The sequence below is a fragment of the Mastigoproctus giganteus genome, chromosome 9, assembly GCF_048544385.1.
Source record: "Mastigoproctus giganteus isolate SK-2022 chromosome 9, ASM4854438v1, whole genome shotgun sequence".
Classification (NCBI taxonomy): Eukaryota; Metazoa; Arthropoda; class Arachnida; order Uropygi; family Thelyphonidae; genus Mastigoproctus; species Mastigoproctus giganteus.
The window spans coordinates 181,238,558-181,265,559 of NC_143583.1; the positions used below are offsets into that span (position 1 = coordinate 181,238,558).

The window sequence follows — 27,002 nt, forward strand, 5'->3', positions numbered from 1 at the left end:
ACATGGTAAGAATATACCCAGATCCTTGACAAAATGTAGCCTCAACAATGGCCCCACATACAAACTACTTAGTTAAGACAGAATGGGTTTGCTAAAGGGAGATCTTGCCTGACCAATTTGATTAGATACTATGATGTGGTCACACAGGAACTGACTGCAAAAAATAATTTTATAATTTTGATATCATATACTTGGATATCAGGAAAACTTTTGTTGTTGCACATGGAAGACTGCTGTTCAAACTGTAGTGGTATGGCATTAAGGGTAAGTTGCTACAATGGATAAAGGGATAGTTGAGTGGGAGACAACAGAGAGTGGTAATCAATGGACACTGCTCTTCGTGGACGAATGTTATTAGTAGAGTTTCCCCAGGGTTCGGTGCTAGGCCCATTGTTGTTTTGTGTATTCATCAATGATATTGATGAGGTATAGTAGACTTAATGTTGTTTTGCAGATGATACAGTGGTTGGCAGGGTTGTTAATGACAGTAAAGACAGTGTGCTACTCTAACTGGATCTAGATAAGTTGGGCAAATGGGCTGAGAAGTGGCAATCGAAGTTTGAGAAATGCAAAGTACTGCATATGGTTAGCAATAGCCCAAGAGAAACGTACCAACTGTATGGTACTACACTCAGGGAAGTGGAAAGTGAAAAAGACATGGGGTTGCAGTCATATATAAAGTTCGTTGAGGAGTTCAGATGTGCTGCCAGGGCAGGCCATGGAGTCTTGTCAATGATATATAGGAATTTTGCTAGCAGGGACAGGGAGGTGATTATCCCATTGTACAAGGCAATGGTCAGGTCACACCTTGAGCACTGTGTACAGGTGTGGAGGCCACATTTTAGGAAGCATGTGGAGTTGCTAGAACGAGTACAAAGAAGGGCAACAAGATTGGTGAGGAGAACAGAGGGGTGCTCTTACCAAGAAAGGCTTAAGTTCTGCAATTTGTAGAACTTAAGCCTTTCTTGGTAAGAGCACCCCTTTGTCAACACTCAATCCCATCAGCACTCAGCAAGCTGAATGCTGATGGGATTCTTCCTCTTTCACAGGTTAAGAACCTGAGGGGGCATAGATTCAAATTAAGGAAAGACAGTTGTAGAATAGATGTGTGGAAATTTGCCTTTAGCCAGTGGGTAGTTGATTGTGGAACAGACTTCGTCATGTCGTGGAAGTTGATAGTCTAAATAAAATTATGGCTGGGTGGACAGGCATTTGAAATGAATGAAGGTGTGAAATGGGAGGGTTTTTTTGGCTGATGCTGCAAAGCTTGCTTTTTTGCGTCGTATACCTCTACTAATGCTAGTATTGACCAGTCTTCTGTGTCCCTGATAACTTATATGCATCCCATGCATTTTTCTGCTGATATTCGTAATCTGATATTCATTATGCCTATAATGAATATTATAGACATAATGAATTCCTTGAATGCTTCCCATTTTGCATTTGCTGATGTTAGCATCATCAGTTGATTCCATTGTATAGAATTAAAAACTGTCTGAGACCAACGTAATCACTTTACGAAAGAAACCCACCCCATTTACCCTTGATAGTCTTAACTTCTTTAAGTAAATCCCAAATCAATACACAGTGATCCCTGCCAGCTAGTTCTTTTATCTGCAATTTCTTAATGCATGAATAATCACTCTTGATAATCAGGTCCATAGTATTATTATCTGTTGTTGCCTTGATAACATGCTGCTGTAGAAACTGTCATTGAATAAACCCACAAAAGTCTTGCTGATGTGCAAGTGGCCAATGAACAAGTTCCAGTCAATATGTGGAAAGTTAAAATTCTCCATTATAAGGCATTCTGATTTACTGGCCCACTCTATTTCCCTGTACATTTGTTCGTTGTTCTGATCAGTCTTTAGGCATATAACACACTCCTACTCTCATTTTTTCTTTCCCAGTGCTTAGGTCACACCAAACTGACTCGATACTGCACTGTTGAACCATGTCAACTGGATGCACTTCCTTAGATTTTGTTTCCTAACTTCTAAGAGCATAATCCCCGCTACTTTCCTATCCTTTCTGTGCATGTTGTACTTCCCAAATTCAAATTCTGCATTCCTTATATTTGTGTGACAGCACGTCTCTGATAACCCAACAGTCTGCATAAGGTATCTTGACCAGCACTTCAAATTCATCAAATTTATTTACTCTACTCCTGGCATTGGTGTACATACAAGGATACATGCATCTGTTGTTACTCTTAGTCACCCTCATGTATTTATTTGTTCCATAATGAATCTTAGGAATTCTTGAAATCCCCAGCACCTTGCTTTTCAGGCTGCTGCTCATTTTAAGCAGTGCAAGAATCATTTTCACCTCTAGTTACGGCTATTGTTAATCTATTAGTCTGTGTATCCTGCCAAGCTAGCAGTTAACACCTAACTTAACACTGCCTTGATAGAGAAAAATTCTTCCCTATTAGCCTTGCCCAATCTTTAGAGGACTAAATTGATTCCCTCCTATCACATCTGGGCAGAATTGCAGACACTGTGAAATTTAACCGTACCTCGTGACTTTTTTTAATCATTGATCTGTACTTTTTAAGTAATTCCGCAGATCTCTAACTCTTAATGTCATTAGTGCCAACACATACAACGTGTAATTCTAATGAATGCAGATTGGTATTTAAGGAAATGGAGGTAGAAGTCTAAATAGCTGTGGTTGTTATCAGATAATAAGGTTTATCAAAATCAACTATAAATATCAAATAAAAATCAAATATTGGAATGCAGAGTTGTGTTTATTATCATTAGCAAAATTATGGATAAAACATCAAATCAATGGAAAAATGTTCAATAATATACAAAAGAAAAATATTTATTAACAATCATAAGGAATAAGTAGCCAGAGAGTAAATTCATCATCCAGTTTCAAAAAAAAAAAAAAAAAATCAAAAATTTTCAGTCATTTGAAATAAGGGAATCCTATGACATACCCCATCAAATATTTGGACTATCAAGGGAAAGGAGAGCAACCTTTTGGCACTAATTGGTTTCTTTTGGTTTGTACTTTCATAAAATTGAAGTCACAATACATAAAAAAAAGAAACAAGTACACGGATACATTTATTTTAGAGATAACGATTACATTTTATTTAATCTCATGATGTTACACAATTATTTTATTTAGGTGCAGAATGTTGGTAATAATAACAGCATTTTTTCAGAGACAACAAAAAACAATGAAAACATTAGCTGCTGCAGAATACTATTAGGAAAGTGTAAAAGTAATAAAATCCATTTTGATCTTCATTTATTTTTTCAAGAAAAAAATGAGAAGTATTAGTCATAATATACTTTATAACATAACACACATATACATTTTTATTTTCTAAAAAGAAAATAAAAACATAGGATCAAAGCATTGCATATCCATTTTGATAATTCTAAAAATAGGCTATTTTTAAAAGTTAAGGGAATACCTCTGAAACTATGGGGCATGTTTCATTATTTTTATTTATTGTATTTTATCTATTTTAAAAACAAAAACAAAATTTTAAGTTTTCCACCTTTCTTTTTAAAAAAGATTATTACATGAAAAAATGTGATAAGTATTGTCCAGAATATATTATTGTTTTAATTTGAACTCATTCAGCTTATTGTGTTAATTATTTAGGCTTTTTTGTCATTCTTCTAATTGGAATAGTTACTATAAACCTGTTTAATATATTGATAAATACATTATTTGTATATCATTAGCATGTGTAATATATATTTAAAAGTCAACGTAATGGGATTTCTCAGACTAGGTATCCCTGGCTAGCTTGTGTATCTCTGCTTTGAAACTAGAAGATAAAATAAATGATCCAGTTTGCAGTGTCCATTAGCAAGAATGCTTTGCTCACCTATCCAAGTGCTGCCAAATGCTGATTATTTGCTCTAAGAATGTCTTGATGGTGGGAAACTTTGAAACAGACAGCATGGCATAAAAGTGAAGTAAACTTCCCTCATGAAAAGCATTTTGCATATTCATTCATTCTCCCCCTCCCATAATTCAATCATCTCTATCTGCATCGGTTTTAGGTGTCAGCAGCAAAAGGAATTTTAAATACGAATTCGATTTGACTTAGTTTAAAAATCAGAGTACAGTACTTTGTGGAAAACATTGACTCATGATTCAATATTTTTCTCAAGGTTCTCTAATGTTTTCTCCAATAATAGCAGCTTTTTAATTGTGAAGATTTCCTAAAGTTGTGTATATTTGTTAGAACTTCTGTGGAATTTTTAACACAAAATGACACAGGCAAGCACAAAATAACCAAAAGAATATACTGACTAATCAAGTTTCAATTTTGGTCATATTGGCAATATGTAGCTTTTACCTTTGCATAATTTTTTTATTATCTTTCTTTTATATTTTTGTGAAACATGATGATAAAATACATAACTTACTTTATACATTATTGTTTTTTACCCTACTGGCACTTTTTAATGTTGTTATAATGATCAAATTATATCAACATGTCATATATCACTTAAAAATTCAGTAATTTCAAAAACTATAGACTAGATATACACAATAAGCAAGATATTCTGAGAAATTTGAGAACTTCATATACTAAAATGAAACATGAACTGTGCTTAACGGTTTTAAAGAGCTAGATAAATAACTACAAATCTGTATAATATATATCTTCATCAGTTACAAAAGAAATGTGAAGATGGTGTGCAAGTTTGAATATAATCAGAAAAGAATGTTTAAGTACAACCTAAGTGGATACTAAATGGTATAAATAACAACTATTTTCACATTAAAATATCAATATTTAATACATCACGATTTTTTTCCAACTTTCATAAATTAAAAAAAAGAAATTGTTTTCACTGAATAATTTATTTTCTAATAGGGAGGTGATTTAAAGCACAATTTTCAGAGGGAAAAAACTGCCTTTATAATCAAATATTAATTATATCTTATTTACATGGTAGTATCCATATATTTACATCTGCAGCATCAGAAAATACATAATTTTTCTTCAGCAGAAAAAAATTATCTACAAGCAACAATAAAAATGACCACTTATTTGTTTGCATTGTCTTGGCCCACATATTCATGTCTTTGAAACTGCTACAAGTAAGAGTTTTCTGTTGGTGTCAAAATTTCAGCCCTTCAGCCAATAAGGGAAAGTTTTATTTTTAGTATGGTGTTTATCCAGAAATCCAAAAAAAAAAAAAAAAAAAAAATTATTTAAATCTCTGGGAGCAGAATGAGAGCATTATCTGCTTGTATTTGAATATACGCAGGTATCTTTACTAAAGCAGTGTTCATTTTTGGAAAAAAAAAAAAAGAGTAGTTTTCTATTACTCATAATGATATTTCCAGCTGCTATGAAATTTATAGCAATCACATTAATGCACTTAAAATCAGTGCATTTAAACAATATTTATGTATGAGTATATATATCTACACATAGATACACATGCACACATATCACATTAAAAGTATTTAAATTACCAAACGTTTGTTGTGTGCAGAAATTTTTAACAGTAAAATCTGAGAAGTTATATGTAGTATAATACAAAAAAAGAGAAATGATTTAAAAGTAAATGAATATATTTAAAGGCACCTATTCTAATTACTTATACTGTATTCACTCTCAAAAAGTGATCTGATAAAAATGAATTAATTACAGACAGCTGAAGTGCCAAAAATAATTTCAATAAGCCCTTTGGCTCCCATAAAAGAAAATAAAGCAGCTCAATATTATGTAATTTAAAATTCTCAGGGCAAGCAGGCTAACAAACAGGCTATAGATACTGGTAGTAATAGTCTTAACTTGGAATTTAATCTAATTGAATTTTCACAGTATACTTTATTTTTGAGATTTTTTTAGGTCTTTTGCTGCTTCTTTCATCTGCATGTTAACACCAGAAATATACGCAAAGATATAATTTTACTCTGATAGCTAAACTCATTGCATAATATATCATAAGTGATCTCCTTTGCATTAATTTTCATTGTAATATTAATACTTCATATTTTAATTAAGGCTTGCACATATGAGGGGTTTATGAAAGAAAGTTAAATAACATACATGTCATTATAAAAAAGAGTTTAAAACGTTTCTCCATCTATAGAAATAAAATATTACCATAAGAATGTGACACAATGAAACACTTAAAACCTTAATCATTTTATAAAGTATGGTGAATAAGACAAAGATTCAGAAAAATAAAATTACATTATGTGATAAAATATTAACTAATTATCCTGTATTTCGTGGCCTTTGAAGTAACCTGCATACTATATAGGCAAAACAACATGTTAAGAACAGATTTCTGGCATATCATTTACTATCACAGCCCATCATTTGTTCAATGTTTCCAAAACTTGTCAATATATGTCTATGAACTTACATAACAAATGGCAATTTTATCCAGAGAATGAATGACGATTGTGCCTGTGTTGATTATCTGTTAGGATGTTCACAAAATTTTGATGGACGACGGGACTGCTTATGTTTGTCTTGAACCATTTGGAAATGGAAGAGAAGGTCATTAAAGCTGACTGATTGAGGATGGGGTCTATTTTCTTGTTTATTAGGAAACCTTGAAAAGAAAACAAAAATAAACAAAAGAGAACTTAAGTAACAAATGAGAAAGCTTACACATATTTTCATATCCTCAAAGCATACTGTTTAATGTGTGTGTGTGTGTGTGTGTGTGTGTGTGTGTGTGTGTGTGTGTGTGTGTGTGTGTGTGTGTGTGTGTGTGAGAGAGAGAGAGAGAGTGAGAGAGAGAGAGAGAGAGAGAGAGAGAGAAAATTTCAAAAGTGTGTAAAATGGCTAGGTAAAAATAGAGCTTTTGAAAAAGTTTTTATTTCAGTGATAAACATAATCCCCTGAAATGTAATGCACTTTCCTAATGGTGCATAAAATCCTTTTATAGCTCACAAAAAAAGTTGCTGTTCTCTGCGATAAAGTCTTTTAAAATATACATATTGCTATTTGATTAAAATCTGTCTATGAATATGCTCCTTAAGTTCTGGAAAGAGGAATGAGTTGCTGTGATCCAGGTCTGGAAGATGAATGGGGGAAAGGGGGAGGCAAATGAGGATTCTGAATCCTGCATTTATGGTGGAAGACATGCAACAGTGGACTTACTAGCATGTGACTGCTAGTGAGTTGTTTGGGTGAAAAAAGGACACTATAATGCAGTTTCATCACTACATGCATTGTTGCTATTAATTGGTAAAATACCGGCCTTTGATAGTGGCTATGTGTTTATGGTAACAGACTGCAGCATTCCTGGACTATCCCAAAAATATAGGCCCATCACCTAGTTAACTGTGCAACACAAAATTTGTTGGGTAGCAGAATTGTGTTTCTAGGTTATATTTTGATTCAAGGGATCAGAGTGATCTGATCACATCTCATTCATAGTTACAGTGCTTAAAGACAAGCCTTAGGAGATGTCTGTCAGGGGCAAAAGTTAATGATGTTGTAGAGCAGATATCATCTTTTAAGGGCACAAAAGGTGATATTGTTGTACACGTTGGCACTAATGACCTCAAGGGTAAGAGATCTGCAGATTTAAATAAACAAGTACAGATCAACGTTGAAAAAAAGATGAGAGCTAGGGTTGAATTTGAAAGTTTCTGCAATTCTGCCCAGACACGATAGGAGGGAGTATATGATGAGAGCCTTGTCATTCAAATTCGGCCCTGGAGAGAATGTGCAAGGCTCATGGGGTAGAATTTTTTTCAGTATGGTCTGTGCTTGCTAACAGGAGAGACTACTTCTACAGGAATGGGATACACTTAAATAGAAAGGGTGTAAGAATATTTGCTGATGCTATTGAGGCAGTGTTAGGTGGGTCAGAAAATTGCTAGCTTGGGGGGATTCACAGACTAAAAGATTACAGTAGCTGCAGGCAGAGGCGGAAAAAAAATTCTTGCACTTCTACTGTAATGAGCAGTAGCCTAGAGAGCAAGTTGCTGGGGGTCATCATGGAACAAATAAAAACATGGGCTGTGTTAGGGTAACTAAGAGGAAGAACAGGTGCATGTATGCTTGCATGTACACCAATGCTAGAAGTATAGTAAATAAATTTGATGAATTTGAAGTGCTGATCAAGGCATCAAAGGCAGATATTGTTGGGATATCAGAGACATGGTTTCACACAGATATAAGCAGAGCAGAATGGGAATTTGGGGAGTGCAATGTGTATAGAAAGGATAGACAGGGTAGGAAGGGAGGAGGGGTTATGCTGTTAGTTAAGAAACACAAAATATCTAAGGAAGTACATCCAGTTGACAATGATGGACAATGCAATGTTGAGTCTGTTTGGTATAACATAAACACTGGGAGAGGGAAAATGAGAGTATGAGTGTGTTATAGGCCTAATGATTTTGATGAGTACAATGAACAATTGTGCAGAGAAATAGAGTTGGCCAGTAAATCAGAATGATTTGAAATGGGGGATTTTAACTTTCCTGATATTGACTGGAACTTGTGTGTTGGTCACTCGCACACAAGCAAGACTTTTGTGGATTTACTGGATGACTGTTTTCTACAGCAATATGTTCGAGAAGCAACTAGAAGGAGTAATACTCTTGATCTGATTATTAGCAGTGATTATTCACGCATTAAAAATTTGCAAATAAAGGAACCACTGGGTGACAGTGATCACAATGTACAGATGTGGGAATTACTTAAAGTTGTAACTACCATCAAGGCTAAAGGGAAGGGCTTTTGCTTTTGTAAAGGTGACTACAGAGGTCTCAGACAGTTTTTAAATTCTGTTCAGCGGGATCAACTGATGATGCCAATGTTGATTTCTACATGGGAAGTCTTCATGGACTTAATTTTGGAGGTTACTAGGCTTTTCATTCCAACAAAGAAATACTGTTCAAGGTTTTGGCCTAAATGGATGTCAGATGAACTAATGATACATCTGGAAGAGAAGAAAAATGCGTGGGATACTTATAAATTAATGGGTGACATGGAAGCCTGTGGCAGATATAAGCTAGTCTATAATCAAGTCACAAAGGAGGTTAGACAAGCGAAAGCTGATTATGAGAAATCCTTGGCAAAGGATGCAAAGAAAAGCAACAAAGATTTCTTTACTTATGTAAACTCTAGAAGGAAAGGGATGAATCAAATTGGTCCACTTGGTGTTGGAGGTTCGACTGTTGATGATCCTACTCAGATAGCTGACAAACTGAATGAGCATTTTGCATCTATATTCACACGAGAAATTCTGTAAGGAAGGGGAGGACAGCATGGGTTTGTTAAGGGGAAGTCTTGCCTGATCAATTTGATTGGATACTGTGATGTGGTCACAAAGGAATTCGATGTAAAAAATAATTTTGATATCATATACTTGGATTTCAGGAAAGCTTTTGATACTGTTGCACATGGAAGACTGCTGTAAAAATTGGAGCGGTATGGCATTAAGGGCAAGTTGCTGCAATGGATAAAGGGATGGTTGAGTGGGAGACAGCAGAGAGTGGTAATAAATGGACACTGCTCTACTTGGAGTAATGTTATTACTCCAAGTAGAGCTAACAACTAGTGGAGTCCCCCAGGGTTCGGTACTGGGCCCATTGTTTGTTTGTGTATTTATTAATGATATCGATGAAGGTATATCAGGCTTAATGTCCCAGTTTGCAGATGATACAAAGGTTGGCAGGGTTGTTAATGATAGTAAAGACAGTATGCTATTGCAACAGGATTAGAAAAGTTAGGAAGATGGGCTGAGAAGTGGCAACTGAAGTTTAATATGGAAAGTACTGCATATGGGTAGCAGTAACCAAAGAGAAACGTACCAACTGTGTGGTACTACACTCAGGGAGGTGGGGAATGAAAAAGACCTGGGGGTAATTGTGCATTCGGATATGAAGCTCTATGAGCAGTGCAGACAGGCGGCCTGAGCAGGTCATGGAGTTTTGTCAATGATATATAAGAATTTTGCTAGCAGAGACAAGGAGGTGATTATACCTTTGTATAAGGCAATGGTCAGGCCCAGGGCTCCCACTCCTGGGTTTTTTGATTGTCATCTGGGTTGATAGGTTTTTTTCACAAAAATATCTCATTATCTGGGTTTTTTTTGGTAATTTTTAATTTTAAGTCAAAATTTATTTTTATTTCTTGCAAATACAATAAAATTTAATACATTTAATAACAGTTTACAATTTTCTTAATTTTATATTCTAACAATACTGATCATAATTTGTAATATCTCAAATGCTTATACAAAATACTACAAATGTAAAAGGATTTCAAAGTTTTCGCAGGGTTCTACACTATGAAATTATGCTTACATGTTCATACATGTTCGTGTTACTAACATGTATGCGCAGCCTATTGAGCAGGCGGAAGGCGGTCTTTACTGCACAGTCTTTCGTGATATTATTGCATTATTTGGTGTGATTTTTACATTTATGCGTGTACTGCATAGAGCGATATAATAAATTTAAATTGTAGTGGCTATTTATATTTTATGTTAATGGATTAGTGATTTATTTTTTATTTTATAGAACATTTTAAATAAGATAACTGCTAATTAGCCATACCCACAAATTGCCCACAATGTCTGAAACTTGTTCTCCACAGAGAAAGATGAGTAAACGGTGGTATACTCAAAATTTTATAAATGAATGGTTAGAAGATCCGGAATTAAAGGATTGGTTGAAAGAAGACAGTAATGAAAAAGGTGCATCTTACTGTATTTGTTGTGAAATAAAATTAAAAAATGCCAATAAATCGATGTTACTAGCGCATAAAAATACAGTTAAACATAAAAAAAGTGCAAATATTGCTAAGACAAGTTCAACATTAGACACGTTCTTCACAAAACGTAAACCTACAGAGAATGAAGAAGTAGCAAAGGCAGAGTTAACAATTGCTGCACTCATTTCTGAGCATAATATTCCATTTGCGCAATGTGATCACCTTATAGAAGCATGTAAGAAAGCATTTCATGATAGCAATATTGCAAAACAAGTTCAGATGAAGGCGACTAAAGTCTCTTATCTTATACAAGATGGCATAGCCTATCATGAAAAAATATACATTTGTAACATATGCAGAAACAACAAGTTTTCAATGATAATAGATGAAAGTACAGATTTATCTTTATCGCAAGTTCTAGCTGTTGTTGTTAGATATTTTGATATTCAAAAACTTGATGTTGTAGATGTGTTACTTGACACTGTTTGTGTCGAAAATGGTACTTCAGAAGGGCTTTATCAAGCTGTAAAAGATCTTTTCATAGAAAAAAACATTCAAATAAGTAATCTCGTTGGCTTTAGAAGTGATAATTGTGCCACTAAGAGTGGGTTCCAGTCATTGCTAAAAAAGGATGTACCATCAGTATTTATAATGGGATGTGTTTGCCATTCTTTTGCATTATGTGCTAGTCATTCAGTCAAGGTACCACCATCATATCTAGAAATATTTATAAAAGATATCTCTTGTTATTTTTCGCGTAGTAGTAAAAGATTAAACGAGTTCAAAATGATTCAAGATGTTGTAGATACTGCTAAGCATAAAATCCCCAAATTAGCACAAACACGGTTATCCCATGGCAATGTAATAAAAATTATTATTGAGCAGTGGGATGCGTTAGTTCTTTATTTTCAGTCTCAATCAAAAATTGACAAAATCGATGGTGCAGGGAATATTTACAATACTAGGATCACCAAAGGAACTAAGCATATGTTGTTGTTTTTAGGATATGTACTGGAGAAAATAAACTGCCTGAATATTGAATTTCAATCTGAACATTTCAGATTGCACTTACTTCATTCAATGGTTTCAATTGAGTATAAAAATATTCTTAGTTTTTTCATAAAAGAAGTCATTACTTCGTGCAGGCTGGTTGAAATTGATCCAAGCAATGCAATAAATCATAAGCCTCTGAATAAAATATATTTGGGAGGCCGTTGTATGGCCTTATTATATTCAACACCACTTGGTGACAGTGAAAGCAGGTTTAAAAATGATTGTTTAAAATTTCTTGTTGAACTTTGTATGGAAATCAGAAAAAGATTTCCTCTAAATGATGATGGAATTATCGCCAGTCTCAATGTTCTTGACCCAGCAGTGATACATGATTGTGCCAATTCGCCATCCTCAATTTTCCATTTAGCAATGCAGTTCCCTCACCTTGTTTCTGAAGACAAACTAGATCTTCTAGATGATGAATGGAGATCATTTCGTTTAAATCAAGATTTAGATTTCTCTTACAAAACCATCCCTGAGTTTTGGTATCTGTTACGTAATGTAAAAGATGGCTTTAATAATTCTAAATATGAGATTTTATCTAACTTTATGACCAGTCTAACTATTTTACCTCACTCTTCGGCAAGCGTAGAAAGAATCTTCTCCCAAGTAAACCATATAAAAACAAAAGCCACAAACTCCCTTAAACCAGAAACTATGAAAAATCGACTAATAGCAAAACAGGCGATAAATAGATCTAATCAAAATTGCTATACATGGAAACCTAAATCAGAATTGGTAAAAGAAGTCATACAAGGAACTTGTCATAAAAGATACGAAGAACGTTTGAAAAAAATGAAAGAACTTCAAAAAATAAATGTGGAGGGAACTGAATGGGATGAAAATTCTGATTACAATTAAATAAAAGATATTTTTGCATGGTAAGTTTTATCTTATTTGTGTTGCTATACTATATGATGAAAACTAGGTTTTTTTTGGGTTTATTTAAGTTGCAATCTAAGTTTTTTTAAAATTTGTGAGTGGGAGCCCTGGTCAGGCCACACCTTCAGTATTGTGTACAGATCTAGAGGCCTCATTTTAGGAAGGATGTAGAGTTGCTAGAACGAGTACAGAGAAGGGCAACATGATTGGTGAGAGAAACAAAGGGGTTCTCTTACAAGGAGAGGCTTAAATTCTGTCAGTTGCAGCATCTGGTGACTAGGCACCTGCAAGGTGATCTGACTGAGGTGTACAAGGCCTTGAATGGTTTGAGCAGGCTCAATGCTGATGGGATACTTCCACTTGCTGGGATTAAGAACCTGAGGGGACATAGATTCAAACTGAGGAAAGACAGCTGTAGAATAGATGTGTGGAAGCTTGCCTTTAGCCAGCGGGTAGGTGACTGCTGGAAAAGACTTCCATCTGTTGTTGTGGAAGTTGATAGCTTAAATAAATTTAAGGCTGAACTAGACAAACATTTGGAATGACCGGATGGGTGAAATGGGAAGGGTTTTTCTTTCTTTCTTTTTTTTTGGCTGATGCTCTATAAGCTTACTTTCTTGCATCATATGCCTCAACTAATGCTAAATGCATTCAAAGGTTGTTTTTACTATGCATTTCTTATGTCATGGTATATCTGGAAACAATAATTACATACTAAGTTACTTTGATTCTTATTCTGGATGCAAATACAGTGAGTGGCCACTTTATTAGGCACACTTACCCTTTTCATGAAATGGAGTGCTCCTTCAGCAACAGTATCAAAGTACTTGATGAGCAGCATTTCTACACATCTGCTCACCTGCTTTATATCAACCATGCAAAATAAAGCAGGTGGGCATATATACAGAGATGTATGTGTGAAATGCAAGGATGGGCAAGACAAAAGATTTAAGTGGCTTTGAATGTGGCATGGTAGTTGGCAACAGATATATAATCATGAGTATCTTAGAAACTACAACTCTGCTTGGGTTTTCACACAAAAATGTCTCGGGAGTATTAAGATAGCATCAATAACCAAATAATATCTATGAAATCCAGTGGGTAGAAGGATATCATTGCTGTGGGAGGCCAAGAGGCTGACATATACTTGTATAGGATAACATAAAAGGCTACATTCAGTCAAATAACAAGCTAGTACTACAGAGGTAACAAAAGAGGCTTTTCAGAATGCACAACTTGTATGGGGTCAGGAATGGGATATCACAGGTGCTTACCGAACCATGTTCCACTTCTGTCAGCAAAAGAAGAGAAGCTGTAGTTACAATGGAACTCCAACATTGGATAGTGGATGATGGGATAAACACCGCCTAGTTTGACAAATCCCAGTTCTCGTTCTTTAATGCTGATGGGAGGTCCAAAAAAAAAAGCCAAAATAATTACTACTACTACTAATTAAAAAAAAAAAAAAAACCCTCTGTTTTACTGTCAAGTCCCATGGCCCACAGGTTGAGAAACTGCTGTATATTATATTAATAGACATGGAAATCACTGCGAGACTTCTAGAATGAAACAAATATCCTATACAAAATAATGAAAATAAATTATCACAAATTGTACAAAATGGTGTTTTGGATGAAGAAGCTATCTCAATATCTCAAAAAATAGGAGAGTTTGAATGTGATTTTTTTCTGATATCTACTGTATTTCATCCACCTTGCTGAAGTTACTTTTATAATGAATTTATGGATATACTGAAGTTTTCATCCCTGTGATAACTTACAACCAGTTGAACTGCAATTACATAAAACTAAGTTTTGCACGTGTCGTTGCATACTTTCAAACTGTCTTTAATTGAAAAATAAATCTTAAAATACCTGTAGATGAATTCAGGCTATATTGGAAAGGGGGGCGGACAGATTAGAACATAAAAAAATATAATTCTTACCTAGATTCTTGAGGAGGCATCAATTGAATGTTTGGTACACAAGCAAGTCTGTGTCTCAGAGTGTGAAATGCTTCACTCTGTGGAAGAAGCATTAACAAACCATAAAGCCCTTTTACAAGATAGGGGTTTTGTGGAGCATCAAGCAGCTGAAGTCTGAGGTCTACAATTTAAATAATAATATTTGTTAAAGTCAATTCTACATTTAAGTTTTAATCTCAAATAATCAAATTCAAATGCTCAACCTTTTCAATGGATGAAATATTAGCATACTATCAAATGAACATATTACTCTACTCCTACCAACATTATTTCACAGAGTAAAGATATTACCTTTCAAAACAAAAGATGCATTTCTTGCAAACTTTAATAAACTTTCTCTTGGCAGCATTCATATCTTAACCCTACACAGACACATCTCAACCAATTTTTTACCTGCAGTCTCAAAATGTTCTAATATTAAGGACTATTGGATGAACTATTATATTCATCCTAAAGGTACTTGAAATAAGGCTAAGGTCTGGCATTTGTGGTGGAAACTTTTCTTTGTTGTTCCACATCAGGTCATAATATTTCAGCATAGTTCATAACAGTTCAGAATATTTATTATTTAGACTAGCAGTTCTAGATGAAAGAATAAAGACTCTTTGCTCTAAAGAATTCTCATAAAGAGTAGAGTCCAGACTATCTCGGTACACACTGGTGCTCATAAAAGTTAACAGTTCCAATATAAATGAAGGGGAAACAGGTCCATAGTACATTTCACTGTGAGGAGGGCACATTTTTTAGTTTAATCTCATGGCATGTTTTTGAACTGTTCCAGTTTAAAAACATGTCATGAGATTAAACAAAGGTGAAGCATGATTTGTCACTCTATAATGTATTTTTGATTGTCAGGAACTTATAATTATGGGATTCTCCTCTAAATGAAAACGTAAATGAAAACGACAGATTTTCTTTTAACCTTTTGTATGGGACATAGAGCATAAAATAGCACTCAGCAGTTTTTGTTCGAAAAGACCTGCTATTTTCGGCATGCTAAGATTCTGTTGACTTTCCAAGAACATTCCAGGATCAGCATTAACAGTAATATTTTTACTACAGTGAAAATCTGACAAATATAATTAAAAATTGTGTTTCGATTTTTTTCTGAGATTGCTTTTTTATTTATTAGCAACCGGTGACATAAGAAACTGACAAAGCATCCAGTGAATGTTGTTCATCTTATTTATTACTGTAAATGATGTTCTTCGGCTGAATGTATTTGGAACAAGGGGTGGTTTTCTTTATCATGTTGTGACCCCTCTCACCAATGTTTATATAAAATTTGATCCGGGGATGGTCAAAGCATAATTTCTATTAATGAATAATCACTCAGAGATACTTATTTTCTCATTCACTTGTTAATTCAGTTACAATGAATGTATAGGAGTCTTCACAAAGGAATAATATATGAAGCTAAAAAAATGAATGATTGATGTTATTAGTATCAGCCACAGAATGCAAGGAAGTCCCAATTTTTTTTTTTTGCACTAGCCAAAAAAATAAAATAAATAAATAAAATAAATTAACTATGTGTTTCTCTTTTCAAGTAGGCAACTATCAGACTGATCTTTGAATTTCTCCAAGCTTTCAGCTTCAACTACCCATGGAGATAACTTATTCCAGTTAACAACTTGCTAGCTAAAAAAAAAATTCCTGCAATCCACTCTAAGCCTCTTCCCCTGTAATTTTAATTTATGATTCCTAGTTCTGGAATCATTTATAACAATGAAAATTTTACCTTCATTCAGTTTACATCAGTTTGATGTAAATTCCTTCTTAGAGCCTTACAGACTCCAAATTGGTTCCTCTCAAACACACCTGTCTGAATATACAGGGTGTCTCAAAAATATTGGTACAAATGTTTAGGGGAGGTAGTAACATCTAAAGGAATGTGAATTGCATAGGAACCCATAATCGGAAACGTCACCGTAAGTCGATACACGGTGCTGTTCATCAGTTTGTGAGAGGGAAAATTTCTGGTTTACTGATTAAGCAGTAGTCGCCACACGAAGAGCATGCATCAATATATGAACTGTGAGCTGGCAGACATGCACCTAGTGTATGGATTAACAGAGGACCCACACGGTGTGCACCCCCATGAGGCACAACATCGCTTCGCAATAAATGTGTGGGCAGGTATGGTCGGTGACTGCTTAGTCGGCCCATACCTGTTACCATCCCGCATGAACTCCGCTAAATATCGGATCTTTCTTGAACAAGTTCTACCAGTGTTACTTGACGATGTTCCAGCAAATGTGAGACGCAACATTTGGTTTCAACATGACGGGGCACCTGCCCATTATGGAAGGTGTGTTCATGATCATTTGAACAGGCGTTTTGGGCGTCGATGGATTGGCTGTGGTGGATCCGGTGCCTGGCCCCCACACTCACCTGATTTATCAAGCCTTGATTTCTTTTTTGTGGGGGGGGCCCTCAAATCTATCGTGTATGAATTGCCTGTGGAGACGGAAGTGGATCTCGTGGCGAGACTCGTCTGCACTGCTGCTACTGTCAAATAAACTCCAGGTGTGTTCGACTGTGTCTGCCAATCCATGCTGCGTTGGTGTCACGCATGCATCGCGTCTCATGGTGGAACCTTCGAGCATCTGTTGTAACATCATGAAATACATCCATCTCATACTCCATTGTTAATATTATGTAAAATAAATGTTTGCCACTAATTACTGTCTTGTGTCATTTCTGCTTCTTGTGCCTCTGCTACTACTTTCCCGTGACGTTTCCGGTTATGGGTTCCTATGCGATTCACATTCCTTTAGATGTTACCTACCTCCACTAAACGTTTGTACCAATATTTTTAACACACCCTGTATATAGCTGCAACTTTTCTGATAGCCCTTGAAGCTTATGTTACTAAAAGAAATGTTTTGGAAAATAAATACTGCAACTACAAACATATTTCATTTGTACAATGTTTATAGTACAACTTAAAATAAAAAATAAAAATTCAGCAGCAGACAAATTCTAAAAAAAAAAAAAAAAATACTAGTGGATGAATATATATTTCATTGTTTTATTGCATTTTTTTAGTATAATCAACTAGGGAAAAAGTATAACCAGATAGATAAATAACTGCTCCCATGTTATAGGCTTCTAAAACTGTGCAGTGTAGAATATTCATTTGGATTGAAAAAAATTATTTATTATTTTTTTTAAATAGCTATTGAAGATATGAAAATTATCTTATAGATTTTGAGTGAACTATTTGTGCTATGATTATCATATTTTCATTTTGATATCTGTATATTATTTCTGATAAAGAAAAAATGTGAAAATTCTATACTGTTAGGTATGTATGTTTCTAAAGGTTGATGTGCAAAATCCAGTTAGCATAAGTGAAAAGACACCATTTTTTTAAAAAAAGAGCTAATGACATCACTGATGTGATATTTCATTTATAGATTGTGCAAAGAAATGAGCACCAGCAAAAAAAAAAAAAAAAAAAAGACAAAGAAAAATATTCACAAATGTCCTTATTGTAAGCATTTTAAGTTTGGAGTACAATTCGTCATACAACTTATTGTGTTTTCCAAAACTTGACAGAGGAATTAACTGTTAAGAAATTCATATAATTCATGTGATATTTTATTTATAGGGTCTAAGGAACTGAGGACCAGCAAAAATATTTACATAATCCCAATACATATCATGAGGTTCAAAATTTATTTTATTGGAAACAAAAGGTTCCATTAAAGATATAGGTTCCATTAAGTATGCTGATATAGGCTGATGACATATCTTTTATTTCTACTGGCCCTGAGATATGCTTGTGTATAGCCTCCAATCTTAGTTAGGGTGCCCAAATAATTTTGATAGGATAATTTGCAACATGCAGCTATATATATCAATATATAGCAGAACCTCAAAAAACTGGCAAAATTGGGATCAGATACACAGATTTCAACTACTGTAGAAAGACTATGAAATGTTCTAATGAAGAAGCAAGGAACACTGTTACTGAATTTTGGTAACTCACACACGAACAAGATTTTTGTAGATTACTTGGATGACTGTTTTCTATAGCAGAATATTAGAGAGGCAACACACTTGATCTCATTATCAGCAGTAATTCTTTAGGCATTAAGAATCTGCAAGTAAAGAACCAACTGGGTGGCAGCAATCACGGGGGCTTACATCTGGTGAGTATGTGCTTGGCACACCCAGGGTCCTGAGCTGGATATCATCATTCTTCTCTTTCTTGATGATTCCTTTTTACTCTCTCTCTCTCTCAGGGTAACTCGGGGAATTTTTTTTTTTGCTGGTTCAGCATAAGCTTCAGGCTTCCTTGAACCATATGGCTAATAATAATAATAATCACAGTGTACTAATATGGAATTTAATTAAAGACATAACTACTGTCAAGGGTAAAAGGAAAGGTTTTTGCTTTTGTAAGTATAACTACAGTGGACTCATAGAATTTAAGTTTTTACATTCTACGCAGTGGGACCAACTGATGATGTTGCCAACAGCAAATTCTAAATGGGAAGCATTTAGGAAAGTAATCATAGAAGTTACTAGGCCTTTCATACTAATGAACAAATACTTTTCAAGGCTTAGACCTAAAAGGATGACAGACGAACTATTGATATACGTGGAAGAGAAAAGTGCATGGGATGTATATAAATTATCAGTTGATTCAGAAGCCTACGGTATATAAAAATTAGTCTGTGATAAAGTCACAAAGGAGGTTAGGCAAGCTAAGGCAGATTATAAGAAGTCTATGGTAAGGCTGGTTGGTTGGTTGTTAGGAGTTTTATGGCACATCAGCATCTAAGGCTATTGTGCACCTCTATGGAAAGGAATGCCATAAAAAGCAGCAAAAACTTCTATGCTTATATTACAAGTAGAAGGAAGGGATTGAATCACATTGGGCCACTTGATGTCAATGGGTTAAGTGTTGATGACCCCACTCAAGGCGCTCACAAATTGAGTATTTATTTTGCATCTACATTCACATGAGGAATTTTTTATGGAAAGGGATGCTAGAAGTTTATATAATACTTCAATGGCGTTTGGTTTGGTTTGGTTTTATTGGCGCATTAGCTGCTAAGGCTATAATGCGCCAAGGCCAGGTCATTTATAAAAAAATTTTTAAACTTTCAGTGACCTAATTAGTTAGGTCATTATGTCAAAAGGTATAACAAATATATAAAAGAAAAATGTAAATTTTATATACATGTAAAAATATTTATTGATTTTAAAAAGCTAAAAACAGCAGACACATTGTCATTGTCAGATAAACTCTGACAGTGTGTATATGGCTCAGTCAGATGGTTAAAAGCGGTAAAACGGATATTGCTAAAATCTGGACAATCAATTAAAATGTGCCTAATTGATAAAATTGTGCCACAGGACTCACACACATAGGAGGGTCATCAGCCCTCAGCAAAAAAGAATGTGTCAAATGACTACGTCCTATGTGGGTCCGGGCAAGAACAACTTCCTCCTTATGATTCCTGCGCAGACTAGACTGCCCCGGTTCAATTATACGATATAATTTATTTGCAGTCTGTCTATTCCACGAATCCTGCCATTGGGAGTGTATTTTCTCGTGTATTATTTGCCTGTAGTCTGTATAGGGGACTGACAGGCACCGATTATTATTGGGAATTGCTGATTTGGCTGCGGTGTCAGCCAAATCATTCCCCCTAATCCCAATGTGGCTAGGAATCCAGCAGAAGCAGATATCATATTCACGTCCACGGAGGAAGTGATACTAGACAGAATTGGATGAGGATTATATCTCACAGATATTAAAGCCTGTAACATGCTGAGAGAGTCGGAATATAAAATGAACCGTTGGTATTGGTATTGGCATTCACTAATGTGATCCAAGGCTAACTCTATAGCATGCAGCTATGCAGTAAATATGCTGCATTCAGAAGGAATCTGCTCCGATGTAGTGGTGTCTGTAAAGACAGCAGCAGATCCCACATATGATTCCGACTTCGAACCGTCTGCGTAGACTGGCGCAAAGTCGGAATATTCAGTTCGGTGTGCTGAATGAAGCTGCAGGTAGACAGATGATGGAGTGTCTGACTTTCCCCAATTTCTAAGAGACAAGTCACATGCCAGGACATGAGCATGCCAGGGTGGAAAGCGTTGCTTTGGTGTTTGGGCAACTTTGTCTACCTTGATATTAAGTTCTTTGAGTAGCTCTTGGGGACGAATACCAAAAGGACGATTGGCAGTCTTACGGGTATTATATAAATTTTCCCATCGTGGCTCAAAAACGAATGGCCACGAAGGATGGTCTGGCAGGGATTTCAGTTTTAAAGCGTACTTTAAAGACAACTGCTTACGTCGAAGCGATAACGGTGGTTCTTTTGCTTCGACGTATAAGCTCTGGACAGGAGATGTGCAATATGCTCCAGTAGAAATACGTAGGGCCTGATGATGGACGGGGTCCAGCCATCGAAGGACACTGTCTCTGGCTGAGGAATATACCTGGGACCCATAATCTAGTTTGGATCGCACAAGTGCACAGTAAAGCCGAAGAAGGGTCCATCGGTCTGCTCCCCAAGATGTAGAAGAGAGCGAACAGAGAATATTAAGCCCACGTGTGCACTTTGTGCGGAGCTGACGGATATGATCCAGAAAAGTCAGCTTTTTGTCAAATATGAGTCCCAAGAATTTTGTGTCCGCTGCTACTGGAATAGCATTTTGTCCGAGCCTTAATTCAGGTTCAGGATGAGGATTACGCTTACGACAAAAGTGTATGCAAACGGTCTTCTCCAGCGAAAACCTGAAGCCATTAGCAAGTGCCCAGGAATTCAGACAATCAATGGCTTTCTGCAGTTGTCTTTCAATAACCCTCATGTTGCAAGACTGACAAAAAATGCTAAAGTCATCAACATAGAGGGCACTGTTTACGGTTGGAGGAAGTTGTTCTGTGACTGAATTTATTTTGATGGCGAAAAGCGTGACACTTAATACTGATCCTTGTGGTACTCCCTCCTCTTGGCTGAAGGAAGGAGAGAGTGAGGATCCCACACGAACTTGGAAAGATCGATCGGCTAAAAAGTTTTTAATAAAAATTGGGAGTTGCCCCCTAAGACCAAAGCTATGCAGATCTTTTAAGATGCCAAATCTCCAAGTTGTGTCATACGCTTTCTCCATGTCAAAGAACACCGACACCAAGTGTTCACATTTTAGGAAAGCATCCCGGATGGATGCTTCCAATCTAATAAGATGGTCCAAAGGACCGGTTCCTTCGGAAGCCGCACTGGATGTTGGAGAGGTCATTTGATTCTAGATACCATATTAAACGAGAATTAACCATTCTCTCCAGGATTTTGCACAGACAGCTAGTTAGAGCAATAGGACGATAATTGGTGGTGACTTTGGATCCTTTCCTGGCTTAGGAAAGGCAAGAACGATTGCCTTTCGCCAGGAGTGCGAAAACTGCCCTTCAATAAAGATTCTGTTATACAGAAGGAGCAGACAATCCATAGATTTGATGAAAGATGTTTAATCATTTCATAATGGATGCCATCTGGTCCAACAGCACTTGCTTTGGTGTCAATTGGTTAAGTGTTGATGACCCCAGTTCCTCTATAGTGAATGCCCCGTTGTAGGGATAGAGGCCCTTGGACTTAAAATTAAGTGCTTGTTTTTCCAGTTTATGTTTCAGGACCAGGAACTCTGGGGAATATGAGGATGTTGCGGAGATGTTAGAGAATGTTTCCCCAAGAACATTGGCTATTGCAGTTGGGTCTGCAATAGTGCATCCATTATAATCTAGGATTGAAGAAGGGTGGGATGTATATTTTCCCTTCATTTTCCGGATTTTATCCCAGACTACCTTAGAGTTAGTAGACTGGTTAATAGATGATGTAAAACGGATCCACGATTCCTTTTGACTCTGACGACGGATGTAGCATGCTTTGGCTCGTGCACGTTTGAAGGCTATAAGGTTGTTCGTGGTAGGATATCGGCGAAATATCCCCCACGCTTTGTTGTGAGCCTTTTTTGCTGTTGTGCATTGTGAATCCCACCAAGGTTTGGGAAATGGTGGAAACCGGGCAGATATTTTTGGGACAGCATTCGCAGCTGCTTGGACAATGATTTCTGTGATGTATTTTTACTGCGTCATTGATAGGCTCCCGACTGACTGTACTGAGGTCAAAATTTGCCTGATGTTGGAAGGCATTCCAGTCACCCTGATCAAACTTCCACCGTGGTAACGTAAAAGGAAGGCATGGTCTCCCACTGTGTAACGAGGTTATCACAGGGAAGCGATCACTTCCGTATGGATTCTCCTCCAAATCCCAAGTGAGTGAAGTGAGTAGAGAAGGGGAGCAGATAGAGAGATCAATGGTAGAAAAAGTACGGGTAGGCATGTGGAAGAAGGTGTTTGTTGCAGTATTTAGAAGGGAGAGGTCATTGTCATTGGGCATACGCTCTATGACTCGTCCCCTTCCGTTGATGTTAGCACTACCCCACAGGGTGTTATGTCCATTAAAATCCCCAAAAAGTAAGAAAGGGGAAGGCAACTGCATTACAAGACATCAAGGTCTTCCTGGGAGATGTCAGTCCCAGGTGGCAAATAAATAGAGCAGACTGTTAATAAAAATCCCACTGTAAGGCGAATTGCAACAGCTTCTATGCTAGTTGTAATTAGCAAGGGCTGAACTGGGGTCTGGTTTCCCACAAGGATAGCCAGTCCTCCATGAGCAGGACCATCCGCAATTCTATCCTTACGAAAAATTGTGGTGTTATGCATTGTGGGATCATCATTTGCCTTTAGGTAAGTCTCCTGCAGGCAAAAGCAAACTGGCTCGTGCTTTTGCAGGAGGGCCTTGATGTCATCAGTATTTCGCCGGAATCCACGACAATTCCACTGTAGGAATTTAGCCATTATTTTGGCTTGGTGGGTCCATCAGGCGGCTTCCGAGGTGCTGAGGGCTTACTTTTATCAGTCTTGGGTTTATCTTTTTTGGAGAAGAATGGACGCTGTCCCGTGTCCATTTCTTCCTCCGCAAAGAGTTCCAAGACTGAATCTTCGGGTACCTCCTTCTGCTCGACATCCATGTTTTCTTGGGTAGTAGGGGGGCATTCCCCTTTCTTATTCTTTTCTTTGATAATTGCCTTTGTTACTTGTGGAGCATTAGGAGGTACTGATATAGGAGTGGCAGCTGATTGGTTTTTCTGTGCAGGTTTTTGAGAACTTAAGAGATAACGTGCGATGGGAGTGAAAGACTCCTTTGGAGGAATGGTCATGTCCGTCTGAGTTCCGACGGAACATCTCCCTGCTACTTTCTGGGCGTAGGTAGGTTTGTTGATATTCAGGGGTTTCACCGATTTCCTTGCCTCCTGGTATGATATATTTAGCTCTGCCTTCAGCCGTTGAATTTCTTTTTCTTCTTTCCACCTCTGGCATGCTCGTGAGTAGGCCGGGTGTTCGCCTTCACAGTTAATACAGGTGGGTTTTGCGGCTGAACATGCTGTTGTTTCGTGGTCCTTTGCACCGCATCGAGGGCATGCAAGGACTCCATGGCAGGCCATTTGAGAATGTCCATACTTCTGGCATTTAAAACACCGTAAAGGGTTCGGAACGTATGGACGCACTGAACAATTGATGTATCCAGCTTTAATCTCGTCAGGAGGTTTAGGAGAGTTAAAAGTCAGGATAACGCTCCTGGTTTTAACAATTTTTCCATCCCTTCGCGCAGTAATTCTCTTGACGGCAATAACTCCCTGTGGTTTTAATTTGGAGCAGATTTCCTCCTCGGTTACGTCGAGAAGGTCCCACTTCAAAATGACACCTCTCGATGAATTGAGTGTTCTGTGTGGTGTCACTGTTATGGGTATTCCTCCGATTGATGTTACTCGGAGGAGATGTTCTGATTGCCTGTCATTTTTAGATTCAATCGAGATCCCCAGAACGAAGCCTCTTAACTGATTTGGGTGAACCTGCTAACCCATCTAACCCTTTTTGAATAAAAAAGGGCGACATTTTACCAATCGGTTTTCCACCGGTGGAGTGTATAATTAGGAACCTTGGAACAGGCCCCGATGGTACTTCAGTTCGCTGCCTCTTTGTACTAATAATACTACCTGTGTCTTCGTCTCTGTTTGCAGATAGGGACCGGGTTGGGGCCCCAGAAGAAATATGTTTATCATATAGGATTCATATAGTTTTTAAATTGTTCAGTGCCCGGGTTCCCCACCCACCACGGAGCCCAAAGGGACGCCCACTACCCGGCATGCAATAAATGCGCTCGGGAGTGAAACGCCAGGGCTACCCAGACGCTATACCCGCGCCGCCGCCAGCCTGAATCCTGTCCCTCGGACCATGAGGGTAGGGGTGTGGCATTGACACGGTTGACCCTCTCAGGCGAGCCTACTAGCCGATTTATCCTAGCTGGGCCTTCCAGGACCACCCGTCTTGTCGAAGCAGGGGCCAAAGTGGTGTATTGAAGCTGGGGCCCCTCAACCACCAGGATCCCCCTTTCCGAATTTCCACGGGTCGCAGCGCACGGCAAACACGCCGGATTCCATTGATGTAAGCCTGGAACCTGGGCTGTGGGTGTTGGATCCCAGTGATGCTAGTCTGGAAGTCCAGCAGCGTCACTGGGAGGTCCCCTCACCACGTACAGGTGCCCACGTCGAGGGGACTTCAATGGGGAGCTAAATGACTGTGATAATCGAAAGGAAAGCAGAAGAGGAATTATTGAAGCTGAACATAAAAAAAAAGGCACCTGGGGTGCCTTTTTTTTTATGTTCCAGTGATATAAAGAGAGGAAGCAAAGGTGTTAAGCAAGCCTATAGCCATAATTATGAGTGCATCCTTGGATTCGGGGAAGGTCCCTATGGACTGGAAATGTGCAATGATTCCCAATTCATAAAGGGAGGATCAGAAGTAATTACTTTTGGTCCTCACAAAAGTGTAATTACAGACCTGTTAGCTTAACGTCTGTTCCAGGGAAAATAATAAAATAACTGGCTAAAAAAGTAATGCAGAATCATCTAGATAGATATGCAATTATACTGCAGTCACAGCATGGATTAAAAGGGTGGTCTTGTCTAACCAATCTGATAGGTTACTATGATGGATGCAAAAAATAATTTTGATATTATATACATGGATTTCAGGAAAGCTTTTGATACTGTTGCACATTAAAGACTGCTGTATAAACTGGAGCAATGTGGCATTAAGGGTAAGTTACTGCTATGGATAAAGGGATGGTTAAGTGCAAGAAGACAGTGTGGTTTTCAGTGGATGCTGCTCTTCATGGACTAGTATTATCAGTGGAGTCCCACAGGATTCAATGCTGGGCCCATTGTTGCTTTCAATATTTATTAATGAATATGATGAAGGTATATCAGGCTTAATGTGTAAGTTTGTGGATGATACAAATGTTGGCAGGATGGCTAATGACAGTAATCAGGGTGAGCTACTGCAAAAAGTTCTAGGAAATTTGGGTAAATTTTTTGCTGAGAAGTTGAATATTAACAAATGTAAGGTACTCCATATGGGTAGCAGTAATCACAAAATAACTTATCAACTGTGTGGTACTACACTCACAGTACTGGATAATGAAAAAGACATGGGGAGGAGTATTTTGTGCAGTCAGACATGAAATTCTTTGAGCAGCACACGTTGCCAGAAAACTTCATGGAGTTTTGTCTATGATATACAGAAACTTTGCTAGCAGGAATAAGGTGGTGATTATCCTTTTGTATAGGGCCTGATTAGGCCACATCTTGAGTATTGTACAGGCAGCTCTTGTTTTATGAACAAGTTCCGTTCCAAGACCATGTTTGTTATACGTTTTGTTCATCCTGTATATCTTGCATTTCTGAGCTTTTACGATACTTATCGTACACATCAGCAGCCATTTTAAAGCATTAAAACCATGTACTGTTAAAACTCGTTATGGTTTATTGTATATAATGCGTAAAATAAAATAAGAAAAGAATAAAAAAAAATACAAGATACTGCACATGTTAATTTTAATTAAAAACAAAGAATTACAAAATAGAAATAAAGAAAATGAGTACTAACATAATATATATATTGTACGTACATATGTATTAAACTTTTACTTATCAATATCTTCATCAGAGTTCAATATTTTCCACATAAGTGACACTAGGTGCAGATAAGGTAGATGGAAGGATGTCCAATAATGAAGAAACAGCTGGGTTTTCCACTTTTTTAAAATACGTTTTTACAGAAGACTGCACAATTAGTTTCTTTTTTTCCTTCAAAAATCTCACTGTAGCATGCTAGACATTCATAAACATTTCTTTTCACTTTTGCAATTCTTTTCATATTTGCATTTTCTTCTTCTTCAAAGATTGCCAAACCCCTCAGAAATTAATTTAAAAGCTGCAGCCATTTTCTGCCTTGTAAATGTTCTGGGAGGCTGT

The 27,002-nt window shown here is 36.9% G+C and overlaps 1 protein-coding gene across 1 annotated transcript in view; it reads right to left on the reverse strand.

Moving 5' to 3' along the window:
• Positions 1–6,227: 6,227 nt before the first annotated feature.
• The window catches only part of LOC150080924 (protein VAC14 homolog), a 247,387-nt gene continuing 226,612 nt past the window's right edge, over positions 6,228–27,002 (reverse strand). The window contains exons 15-16 of the mRNA XM_090382035.1: positions 14,565–14,724; positions 6,228–6,560 (exon numbers count right to left, since the gene is read on the reverse strand). Coding sequence (XP_090238161.1) covers positions 6,422–6,560; positions 14,565–14,724 — 299 coding nt within the window. The 3' untranslated portion in view covers positions 6,228–6,421. The remainder of the gene's footprint in view (positions 6,561–14,564; positions 14,725–27,002) is intronic.